At 38.2% G+C, this 12,739-nt stretch overlaps 1 protein-coding gene across 2 annotated transcripts in view; it reads left to right on the forward strand.

Moving 5' to 3' along the window:
* Positions 1 to 12,739, forward strand: part of NLRP12 (NLR family pyrin domain containing 12) — a 183,120-nt gene that overhangs the window by 65,500 nt on the left and 104,881 nt on the right. For both annotated transcript variants that reach the window (XM_053722015.1, XM_053722017.1), the window contains exon 2: positions 5,543 to 5,812. In XM_053722015.1, the coding sequence (XP_053577990.1) occupies positions 5,548 to 5,812 (265 nt within the window). In that variant the 5' untranslated portion in view covers positions 5,543 to 5,547. The remainder of the gene's footprint in view (positions 1 to 5,542; positions 5,813 to 12,739) is intronic.

Below are 12,739 nucleotides of genomic sequence, written 5' to 3' on the forward strand. Positions count from 1 at the left end.
AATCCCACTGCAAAGTCCTTTTGCCTAGAACTGCTATAATGATTTCTGATTATCACCTGTAAGGGCCTGTGTCAGCAGAGCACAGTACACTTCTCTTATGGTAGTATGACTGGACACAAAATATCGCTTTTATGAACGCAATATTTGCGCTCCACTCAGTAATACCAGCGCACGCAAATCTGCGCTGGTATTACAAGTTAGGTGCAATGCGAACACAAGGTCACGGAAGCTTTGCGCTCACGAGAGCGCACTTCCATTGGCTCCAATGGGAGCCTCGTTCTCATGCCGTGAGACACAGCGAAGAGGGTAAGTTGCACAGCGATGGGCTGCAAAGAGTAAATATACATGTATATGATTATATACATATATATTTACGGTGAACACACATAGACTGCAATGTAAAGGCACTTTTCAGTGCAGTTTTTTTCTAACACCCCACACCCACCAGATTTAACCCCTAAAAACTGCTTTGTGCAGTTATTAATTTATTTTTATTTTTTAAATGCTACTTTTTATTTTTAAAGGGACAGTAAACACCAAAATTGTTGTTGTTTAAAAAGGTAGATAATCCCTTTATTACCCATTCCCCAATTTTGCATAACCAACACAGTTATATTAATATACTTTTTACCTCTGTGATTACCTTGTATCTAAGCCTCTGCAAACTGCCCCCTTATTTCAGTTCTTTTGACAGACATGCATTTTTAGCCAATCAGTGCTTGCTCTTAGGACCTTCACGTGTCGGAGCTCAATGTTATCTATGTGAAACACATGAACTAACGCCCTCTAGTGGTGAAAAACTGTCAAAATGCTTTCCGATTAGAGGCAGTCTTCAAGGTCTAAGAAATTAGCACATGAACCTCCTAGATTTAGCTTTCAACTAAGAATACCAAGAGAACAAAGCAAAATTGGTAATAAAAGTAAATTGGAAAGTTGTTTAAAATTACATACCCTATTTAAATCATGAAATATTTTTTTTTACTTTACTGTCCCTTTAAATAAAAAACAAAAATACTCTTTAATTTTGGGCCAATTAGGGCACTTTTTAAAAATGAACCAGATATGTGATCTATGGTTAATTTTCTGAGCACTAATTGCTACCAAAAGCTCGCGTTAGCAATAACCAGTCACTTGTAATGGCTGGTTATTTATCGCATGCCCGTAAACAGGCGGATTTGCACATATATGGGCGCTCAGTAAATTCAAGCTCCACTTGTAATCTAGCACTATCTGGTGAAGTGCTGCAGTGCCTGTTATGGACGCTGCACAAAGAGGAGTGGTGCGGCTCTGCTTCCAAAAAACATGACCAGCGTATTTTTCAGGGACACAGTTTACTGGGCCAGCATCACAAATACCTAGGCGTTAAAGGGATATGAAACGCCCAAAAAATATTTTCTGATTTAAAAAAGTTTCCAATTGACTTCTAGTATCAAATTTGCTTTGTTCCCATGTAATTATTTGTTGAAGAGATGCCTAGGTAGGTGTCTATAGGACTACATGGCAGGAAATAGTGCTGCCATCTAGTGCTTTTGCTAATGTATAACATTAGTACTACATGACAGGAAATAGTGCTGCCATCTAGTGCTCTTGCTAATATATAACATTAGTACTACATGACAGGAAATAGTGCTGCCGTCTAGTGCTCTTGCTAATGTATAACATTAGCACTACATGCCAGGAAATAGTGCTGCCATCTAGTGCTCTTGCTACTGTATAACAGTACTACATGACAGGAAATAGTGCTGCCCTCTAGTGCTCTTGCTAATGTATAACATTAGTACTAAATGACAGGAAATAGTGCTGCCATCTAGTGCTCTTGCTAATGTATAACATTAGCACTACATGACAGGAAATAGTGCTGCCCTCTAGTGCTCTTGCTAATGTATAACATTAGTACTACATGACAGGAAATAGTGCTGCCATCTAGTGATCTTGCTAATGTATAACATTAGCACTACATGACAGGAAATAGTGCTGCCATCTAGTGCTCTTGCTAATGTATAACATTAGAACTACATGACAGGAAATAGTGCTGCCATCTAGTGCTCTTGCTAATGTATAACATTAGTACTACATGACAGGAAATAGTGCTGCCATCTAGTGCTCTTGCTAATGTATAACATTAGTACTACATGACAGGAAATAGTGCTGCCATATAGTGCTCTTGCTAATGTATAACATTAGTACTACATGACAGGAAATAGTGCTGCCATCTAGTGCTCTTGCTAATGTATAATATTAGTACTACATGACAGGAAATAGTGCTGGCTCCTAGTGCTCTTGCTAATGTATAACATTAGTACTACATGACAGGAAATAGTGCTGCCATCTAGTGATCTTGCTAATGTATAACATTAGTACTACATGACAAGAAATAGTGCTGCCCTCTAGTGCTCTTTCTAATGTATAACATTAGCACTACATGACAGGAAATAGTGCTGCCCTCTAGTGCTCTTGCTAATGTATAACATTAGCACTACATGACAGGAAATAGTGCTGCCCTCTAGTGCTCTTGCTAATGTATAACATTAGTACTACATGACAGGAAATAGTGCTGCCATCTAGTGCTCTTGCTAATGTATAACATTAGCACTACATGACAGGAAATAGTGCTGCCCTCTAGTGCTCTTGCTAATGTATAACATTAGTACTACATGTCAGGAAATAGTGCTGCCATCTAGTGCTCTTGCTAATGTATAACATTAGTACTACATGGCAGGAAATAGTGCTGCCCTCTAGTGCTCTTGCTAATGTATAACATTAGTACTACATGACAGGAAATAGTGCTGCCATCTAGTGCTCTTGTTAATATATAACATTAGTACTACATGACAGGTAATAGTGCTGCCATCTAGTGCTCTTGTTAATATATAACATTAGTACTACATAACAGGAAATAGTGCTGCCATCTAGTGCTCTTGCTAATGTATAACATTAGTACTACATGACAGGAAATAGTGCTGCCATATAGTGCTCTTGCTAATGTATAACAGTACTACATGACAGGAAATAGTACTGCCATCTAGTGCTCTTGCTAATGTATAATATTAGTACTACATGACAGGAAATAGTGCTGGCCCCTAGTGCTCTTGCTAATGTATAACATTAGTACTACATGACAGGTAATAGTGCTGCCATCTAGTGCTCTTGTTAATATATAACATTAGTACTACATAACAGGAAATAGTGCTGCCCTCTAGTGCTCTTGCTAATGTATAACATTAGTACTACATGACAGGAAATAGTGCTGCCATCTAGTGCTCTTGCTAATATATAACATTAGTACTACATTACAGGAAATAGTGCTGCCATCTAGTGCTCTTGCTAATGTATAACATTAGTACTACCTGACAGGAAATAGTGCTGCCATCTAGTGCTCTTGCTAATGTATAACATTAGCACTACATGACAGGAAATAGTGCTGCCATCTAGTGCTCTTGCTAATGTATAATATTAGTACTACATGACAGGAAATAGTGCTGCCATCTAGTGCTCTTGCTATTGTATAACATTAGTACTACATGACAGGAAATAGTGCTGGCATCTAGTGCTCTTGCTAATGTATAACATTAGCACTACATGACAGGAAATAGTGCTGCCATCTAGTGCTCTTGCTAATGTATAACATTAGTACTACATGACAGTAAATAGTGCTGCCATCTAGTGCTCTTGCTAATGTATAACATTAGTACTACATGACAGGAAATAGTGCTGCCATCTAGTGCTCTTGCTAATGTATAACATTAGTATTACATGACAGGAAATAGTGCTGCCATCTAGTGATCTTGCTAATGTATAACATTAGTACTACATGACAGGAAATAGTGCTGCCATCTAGTGCTCTTGCTAATGTATAACATTAGTACTACATGACAGGAAATAGTGCTGCCATCTAGTGCTCTTGCTAATGTATAACATTAGTACTACATGACAGGAAATAGTGCTGCCATCTAGTGCTCTTGCTAATGTATAACATTAGTACTACATGACAAGAAATAGTGCTGCCATCTAGTGCTCTTGCTAATGTATAACATTAGTACTACATGACAGGAAATAGTGCTGCCATCTAGTGCTCTTACTAATGTATAACATTAGTACTACATGACAGGAAATAGTGCTGCTATCTAGTGATCTTGCTAATGTATAACATTAGTACTACATGACAGGAAATAGTGCTGCCATCTAGTGCTCTTGCTAATGTATAACATTAGTACTGCATGACAGGTAATAGTGCTGCCATCTAGTGCTCTTGCTAATGTATAACATTAGTATGACATGACAGGAAATTGTGCTGCCATCTAGTGCTCTTGTAAATGGATAAGATTCTTGCAAAATAGCTGCCGACTCCTAATCATACGTCCCTGCTATCTTCCCTTGATAATTGTTTATGCTTAAATTCCGCACTTAAAGGGACACTAAACCCAAATTTTTTTCTTTCATGATTCATATAGAGCATGCAATTTTAAGCAACGTTCTAATTTACTCCTATTATCAATTTTTCTTCGTTCTCTTGCTATCTTTATTTAAAAAGCAGGAATGTGATGCATAGGAGCCAGCCCATTTTTGGTTGAGAACCTGGGTTATGCTTGCTTATTGGTGAGTTAAAGGGCCATAATACCCAAATGTTTAAACACTTGAAAGTGATGCAGCATAGCTGTAAAAAGCTGACTAGAAAATATCACCTGAACATCTCTATGTAAAAAAGAAAGATATTTTACCTCAAAAGTTCCTCAGTAGCCACCTCCCATTGTAAAGGATTTCTAAGCAGCATTTTAGTGTGTCTGTCCCGGGACATCTGAAGGGACTAGCATCGTGCACTCTCATATTATTTCACCAATCAGGTAAAGGAAGCTTACTATGAAATCTCATGAGAGTTAAGTCAAATCTCATTAGATCACAGTAAGAGTTCATGACCTCAGCACTGCTGATGCTGATTGGCTGCTGTTCATTTCTTCATTTTTTTAATTTTTTTACCTGCAGCTGGGAGCAGCTGAGTATAACTTTTTACACAGAACTTACTCTGGTGAGCTGAGGAGATTGTGAGGTAAAATATCTTCCTTTTTTACATAGAGATGCTCAGGTGATATTTTCCTGTCAGCTTTTTACAGTTATACTGCATCAGTTTCAAGTGATTTAGCATATGAGTATTATGTCCCTTTAATGTCAGCCTCCAATAAGCAAGCGCTATCCATGTTGCTGAACCAAAAATGGGCTGGCTGCTAAGATTTACATTCCTGCTTTTAAAATAAAGATAGCAAGAGAGCAAAGAAAATTTGATAATAGGAGTAAATTATAAAGTTGTTTAAAATGTCATGCTCTATCTGAATCATGAAAGGAAAAAAATAGGTTCAGTCTCCCTTTAAACTAAAATATAAAATGCATTTTGGCTCTGCTAATTCCCAGTAAAACCTTTTTTTTTACCCAAGAGGATGTATCTCAAAATGCTAAAGTTCTTTGTTGTTATTTTTTCTTTAAGATGAATTTCTGACGATACTGACCTCAATTTTATAAACGTATGCCTTTACTGTATTGTTTGTTACAGGTAGCATGATGAAGACATTGGATGACATTTTGTATTACCATTTGAGTAATCTATCATCAAATGATTTCAAGAGATTTAACGACAAGTTATCGGATTTCCACTTTTGCGATAAACCTCCAATTCCTCGTGGACGTTTGCTCAGTTTAGATATCATAAATACGAAAAATACTGTCATAGATGTCTACGGAGAAGATGCTCTAAATGTTGTAATTCAAGTCTTACAACATATTGGTCTTGAGGGATGTGCAGATAAAGTCAAGAAGGACATATGTAAGTTATGAATATAACAATCTCTTCTTATTGATATAATTTCATATATCTTATTTACTCATAAAGTTAGAGGACAATAAACATTAATACATTATACTGCTTTTTAAATATTGCACTACGTAGTACATATAAGTCTCAAGATAAGGGAGCAAAGCAAATTCTAATTATATAATTTACAGCCAAGTGTTTATTTAATTTACTCCCTTAGCCATCCCTAGGTCCCAAGCTTATATGCGATTCTGATTTGAAGACCAGAAGAGTCAATCACAAGCCTACCTCTCATTGACAGAAAGCAGAGAGCTCTCTCCCGGTATATCTGCTTCATTGGCTCGCTGCAATCAGTGTATCTCTCATGCTGTTGCTGGATGCCTGCGTGTAAGGCTATCCAGCAACAGCACAGTTACTGACAAAAATTACTGTTACTGATTATACAATCACTGTGACAGCCAGTCACAGTTATTGTATACTAAGTGGATACTTACATGCTGCAATACATGCTGGTATCAGGCTCACTGGGCAATCACTGGATGTCTCTACTGGATGCTACAGGATATTTTTTCTCTGTGAAAAGGCATACGGCTAGATTTAGAGTTCTGCGGCCAAAGGGGTGCGTTAGCTACGCGTGCTTTTTTTTCCCTGCACCTTTTAAACAACGCTGGTATTTAGAGTTCACAGAAGGGCTGCGTTAGGCTCCAAAAAGGAGCGTATAGCATAATTTACCGCCACTGCAACTCTAAATACCAGCGGTGCTTACGGACGCGGCCATCTTCAAAAACGTGCTCGTGCATGATTTCCCCATAGGAAACAATGGGGTAGTTTGAGCTGAAAAAAAACCTAACACATGCAAAAAAGCAGCGTTCAGCTCCTAACGCAGCCCCATTGTTTCCTATGGGGAAACACTTCCTAAGTCTGCACCTAACACTCTAACATGTACCCCGAGTCTAAACACCCCAAACCTTACACTTATTAACCCCTAATCTGCTGCCCCTGCTATCGCTGACCCCTGCATTTTATTATTAACCCCTAATCTGCCGCTCCGTACACCGCCGCAACCTACATTATAACTATGTACCCCTAATCTGCTGCCCCTAACACCGCCGACCCCTATATTATATTTATTAACCCCTAATCTGCCCCCCCAACGTTGCCGCTACCTACCTACAATTATTAACCCCTAATCTGCCGACCGGACCTCACCGCTACTATAATAAATGTATTAACCCCTAATCCGCCTCACTCCCGCCTCAAAAACCCTATAATACATAGTATTAACCCCTAATCTGCCCTCCCTAACATCGCCGACACCTAACTTCAAGTATTAACCCCTAATCTGCCGACCGGACCTCGCCACTACTCTAATAACTGTATTAACCCCTAAAGCTAAGTCTAACCCTAACACTAACACCCCCCTAAATGAAATATAATTTTATTCTAACGAAATAAATGAAATCTTATTAAATAAATTATTCCTATTTAAAGCTAAATACTTACCTGTACTATAAACCCTAATATAGCTACAATATAAATAATAATTATATTGTAGCTATTTTAGGATTTATATTTATTATACAGGCAACTTTGTATTTGTTTTAACCAGGTACAATAGCTATTAAATAGTTAATAACTAATTAATAGCTACCTAGTTAAAATAAATAAAAAAATTACCTGTAAAATAAATCCTAACCTAAATTACAATTAAACCTAACACTACACTATCAATAAATTAATTAACTAAACTATCTACAATTATCTACAATTAAATACAAATAAATACAATAACTAAAGTACAAAAAATAAAAAAAAGAACTAAGTTACAAAAAATAAAAAAATAATTTACAAACATTATAAAAATATTACAACAGTTTTAAGCTAATTACACTTACTCTAAGCACCCTAATAAAATAACACAGCCCCCCAAAATAAAAAAATGCCCTACCCTATTCTAAAATAAAAATTGAAAAGCTCTTTTACCTTACCAGCCCTTAAAAGGGCCTTTTGCGGGGCATGCCCCAAAGAATTCTGCTCTTTTGCCTGTAAAAAAAAACATACAATACTCCCCCCCAACATTACAACCCACCACCCACATACCCCTAATCTAACCCAAACCCCCCTTAAATAAACCTAACACTAAGCCCCTGAAGATCTTCCTACCTTATCTTCACCACGCCGGGTATCACCGATCCGTTCAGAAGAGGCTCCGAAGTCTTCATCCTATCCGGGCGATGTCTTCATCCAAGCGGGAGCTGAAGAGGTCCATCATCGGGCTGAAGAGGTCCATCATCCGGCTGAAGTCTTCATCCAAGTGGGGGGCTGAAGAGGTCCATCATCCGGCTGAAGTCTTCTATCAAGCGGCATCTTCAATCTTCTTTCTTCCGGCTCCATCTTCATCCCGCCGATGCGGAACATCCATCCTGGCCGACGACTTCCCGACGAATGACGGTTCCTTTAAGGGACGTCATCCAAGATGGCGTCCCTCGAATTCTGATTGGCTGATAGGATTCTATCAGCCAATCGGAATTAAGGTAGGAAAATTCTGATTGGCTGATTGAATCAGCCAATCAGATTCAAGTTCAATCCGATTGGCTGATTGGATCAGCCAATCAGATTGAGCTCGCATTCTATTGGCTGATCGGAACAGCCAATAGAATGCGAGCTCAATCTGATTGGCTGATTGGATCAGCCAATTGGATTGAACTTGAATCTGATTGGCTGATTCCATCAGCCAATCAGAATTTTCCTACCCTAATTCCAATTGGCTGATAGAATCCTATCAGCCAATCGGAATTCGAGGGACGCCATCTTGGATGACGTCCCTTAAAGGAACCTTCATTCGTCGGGAATTCGTCGGTGAAGAAGGATGTTCCGCGTCGGCGGGATGAAGATGGAGCCGGAAGAAAGAAGACTGAAGATGTCGCTTGATAGAAGACTTCAGCCGGATAATGGACCTCTTCAGCCCCCGCTTGGATGAAGACTTCAGCCGGATGATGGACCTCTTCAGCCCGATGATGGACCTCTTCAGCCCCAGCTTGGATGAAGACATCGCCCGGATAGGATGAACACTTCGGAGCCTCTTCTGGACGGATCGGTGATACCCGGCATGGTGAAGATAAGGTAGGAAGATCTTCAGGGGCTTAGTGTTAGGTTTATTTAAGGGGGGTTTGGGTTAGATAAGGGGTATGTGGGTGGTGGGTTGTAATGTTGGGGGGGGTATTGTATGTTTTTTTTTTACAGGCAAAAGAGTAGAATTCTTTGGGGCATGCCCCGCAAAAGGCCCTTTTAAGGGCCTTTTAAGGGCTGGTAAGGTAAAAGAGCTTTACAATTTTTATTTTAGAATAGGATAGGGGGCTTAGAGTAGGTGTAATAAGCTTAAACTGTTGTAATATTTTTATAATGTTTGTAAATTATTTTTTTATTTTTTGTACTTTAGTTATTGTATTTATTTGTATTTAATTGTAGATAATTGTAGATAGTTTAGTTAATTAATTTATTGATAGTGTAGTGTTAGGTTTAATTGTAACTTAGGTTAGGATTTATTTTACAGGTAATTTTTTATTTATTTTAACTAGGTAGCTATTAATTAGTTATTAACTATTTAATAGCTATTGTACCTGGTTAAAATAAATACAAACTTGCCTGTAAAATAAATATAAATCCTAAAATAGCTACAATATAATTATTATTTATATTGTAGCTATATTAGGGTTTATTATACAGGTAAGTATTTAGCTTTAAATAGGAATAATTTATTTAATAAGATTTAATTTATTTTGTTAGAATAAAATTATATTTAACTTAGGGGGGTGTTAGTGTTAGGGTTAGACTTAGCTTTAGGGGTTAATACAGTTATTAGAGTAGCGGCGAGGTCCGGTCAGCAGATTAGGGGTTAATACTTGAAGTTAGGTGTCGGCGATGTTAGGGAGGGCAGATTAGGGGTTAATACTATTTATTATAGGGTTTTTGAGGCGGATTAGGGGTTAATATATTTATTATAGTAGCGGTGAGGTCCGGTCGGCAGATTAGGGGTTAATAATTGTAGGTAGGTAGCGGCGACGTTGGGGGGGGCAGATTAGGGGTTAATAAATATTATGTAGGGGTCGGCGATGTTAGGGGCAGCAGATTAGGGGTACATAGGGATAATGTAGTTTGCGGCGGTGTGCGGTCAGCAGATTAGGGGTTAAAACAATTTAATAGAGTGGCGGCGATGTGGGGGGGCCTCAGTTTAGGGGTACATAGGTAGTTTATGGGTGTTAGTGTACTTTAGAGCACAGTAGTTAAGAGCTTTATGAACCGGCGTTAGCCCAGTAAGCTCTTAACTCCTGGCTTTTCTCTGCGGCTGGAGTTTTGTCGTTAGATTTCTAATGCTCACTTCAGCCAAGACTCTAAATACCGGCGTTAGAAAGATCCCATTGAAAAGATAGGATACGCAAATGGCGTAGGGGGATCTGCGGTATGGAAAAGTCGCGGCTGGAAAGTGAGCGTTAGACCCTTTCCTGACTGACTCTAAATACCAGCGGGCAGCCAAAACCAGCATTAGAACCCCCTAACGCTGGTTTTGACAGCTAACGCAGAACTCCAAATCCAGGCGATAGTGTGCAAAAAGAGACTGCACCCTGAGTGGCACTGGCCTTGTGGACAAGCACAGAAGTTTTTCTAGCTATTGTTCTGTCTCAGTGAGTGTGTCTCTCTATTTTCTTGATTTTATGTAAATTGCTCTTAGGTCTCCCTAAGGGTAAAAGGGGGAAACCAGACGTTGGACTCCTTGCACACATGCCCTAGAGATATGCAACTGCACCTCATTGACAAGGACTAAGAGAGGATGAAATGTACATCTGGGGTTTGTTGTTTGTCTTGTTTAGAGAAGAATTGCCTGGTATTTTGGTGCTGGACTGTCATTGGGCAGGATCAGACTGATATGCTACGGGGTATTTTTTTCTCTGTGAAAAGGCATAGTGTGCAAAAAGAGACTGCACCCTGAGTGGCACTGGCCTTGTGGATAAGCACAGAAGTTTTTCTAACTATTGTTCTGTCTCAGTGAGTGCGTCTCTCTATTTTTCTCAATCACTGGACGTCTCAGGAGCGAGGCAGTCCAATAGTGCCCCATGGTCATGTGATCACATGTCAAAAAAGAAAAGTCATTGTTTTTTTAACAATAGCTTGTCTTGGTCCCCCACTTTTTTTCCCCTGTTAACATGTATGTGAAAAAAGTATTACATTTATTTTAATAAAGTTTTATATATTTTTTTTTTATTCCTATGTATTATTTTCTGCCCTTGGAGAAAGAATGAGACAGTACACTGTAAAATTATTATTCCCTTAATGTACAGTATTTTTTTTCAATTACTTTTTATAACAGCTGCAGAGTATAGAATGTAGGAAAAATTGAATTTTTTGGTTTATTTGTGTATATGAAATAGCTGGTTTTGTGCTTTGAAACCACAATGGGTTGAGCTTGCAGGTAAAATGAGATCTCATTATGTTATCACTTTTTGTACACACACTTGCTTCCTTATCTTATATCTGTTTGTAAACCAAAGCAAAATACTTCTACACTGGAAAATTATAATTTTATTAGTTATCTAGTCTACACCCCACCAGGGGAGTAATATCTGCTGGCTGTATTTACATTGCCTATCAATAGCCTGGACTTAAGTCTAGAAACATTCAGTATAGGTGGGGAAACCACAGACTAAATTTGCTATTTCAAATGCTGAAATAAAAGTAAATGAGCTACTTGTAAACAATTCAATACAGTCCAGCCTGTAAAATGGGTTATTGGGGTCAAATGAAAGGGGAGAACATTTTTGTGTAAACTGTCTATTTAAATATATAATGTGAAAATATCTCTGGGTAAATACCCTGGGGTGTCTAAATTCTACAAATATCTACTTTTGTGTAGCAGTTTTGAATTGGGTGGCCGCTATTTAGCTTCAGTCCAAACCTAGCAAACGTTAGCATTAAACCAATAATTCTATTTTTGTAGTATTTGGCCTAGATCTCCTAGAAATTACTTGGAAACCTAGACATGGGGTATTTCTAAAATCAGGACAACACAATCAATCTATTTAGAGGTATTTTTCTTTTGCTTCACTAAAGAAATGGTTATAAAGAAAATTATAAAGAAAAGTGTGAATTCCCCCCCGCCCCCCATTTTTTCATTATTAAAGGGGCATGAAAATGAAAATATTTCTTTCATGACTCAGATAGACAATGCAATTTCAAAAAAGTTCCTAATTTAATTCTGTTGTCAAATTTGCTTCATTCTCATGTTATTCTTTGAGATATCTAGATAGGTAGCGCGCACATGCCTGGGGCACTACATTACAGGAAATAGTGCTGCCCTCTAGTACTCTTAATAATGTATAACATTAGTACTACATGACAATAAATAGTGCTGCCATCTAGTGCTCTTGCTAATGTGTAACATTAGTACTACATGATGGGAAATAGTGCTGCCATCTAGTGCTCTTGTTAATGTATATCATTAGTACTACATGACAGGAAATAGTGCTGCCATCTAGTGCTCTTGCTAATGTATAACAATAGTACTACATGACAGGAAATAGTGCTGCCATCTAGTGCTCTTGCTAATGTATAACAATAGTACTACATGACAGGAAATAGTGCTGCCATCTAGTGCTCTTGCTAATGTATAACATTAGTACTACATGACAGGAAATAGTGCTGCCATCTAGTGCTCTTGCTAATGTATAACATTAGTACTACATGACAGGAAATAGTGTTGCCATCTAGTACTCTTGCTAATGTATAACATTAGTACTACATGACAATAAATAGTGCTGCCATCTAGTGCTCTTGCTAATGTATAACCTTAGTACTACATGACAATAAATAGTGCTGCCATCTAGTGCTCTTGCTAATGTATAACATTAGTACTACATGACAGGAAATAGTGCTGCCATCTAGTGC

Source organism: Bombina bombina, chromosome 7 (genome assembly GCF_027579735.1).
Source record: "Bombina bombina isolate aBomBom1 chromosome 7, aBomBom1.pri, whole genome shotgun sequence".
Classification (NCBI taxonomy): Eukaryota; Metazoa; Chordata; class Amphibia; order Anura; family Bombinatoridae; genus Bombina; species Bombina bombina.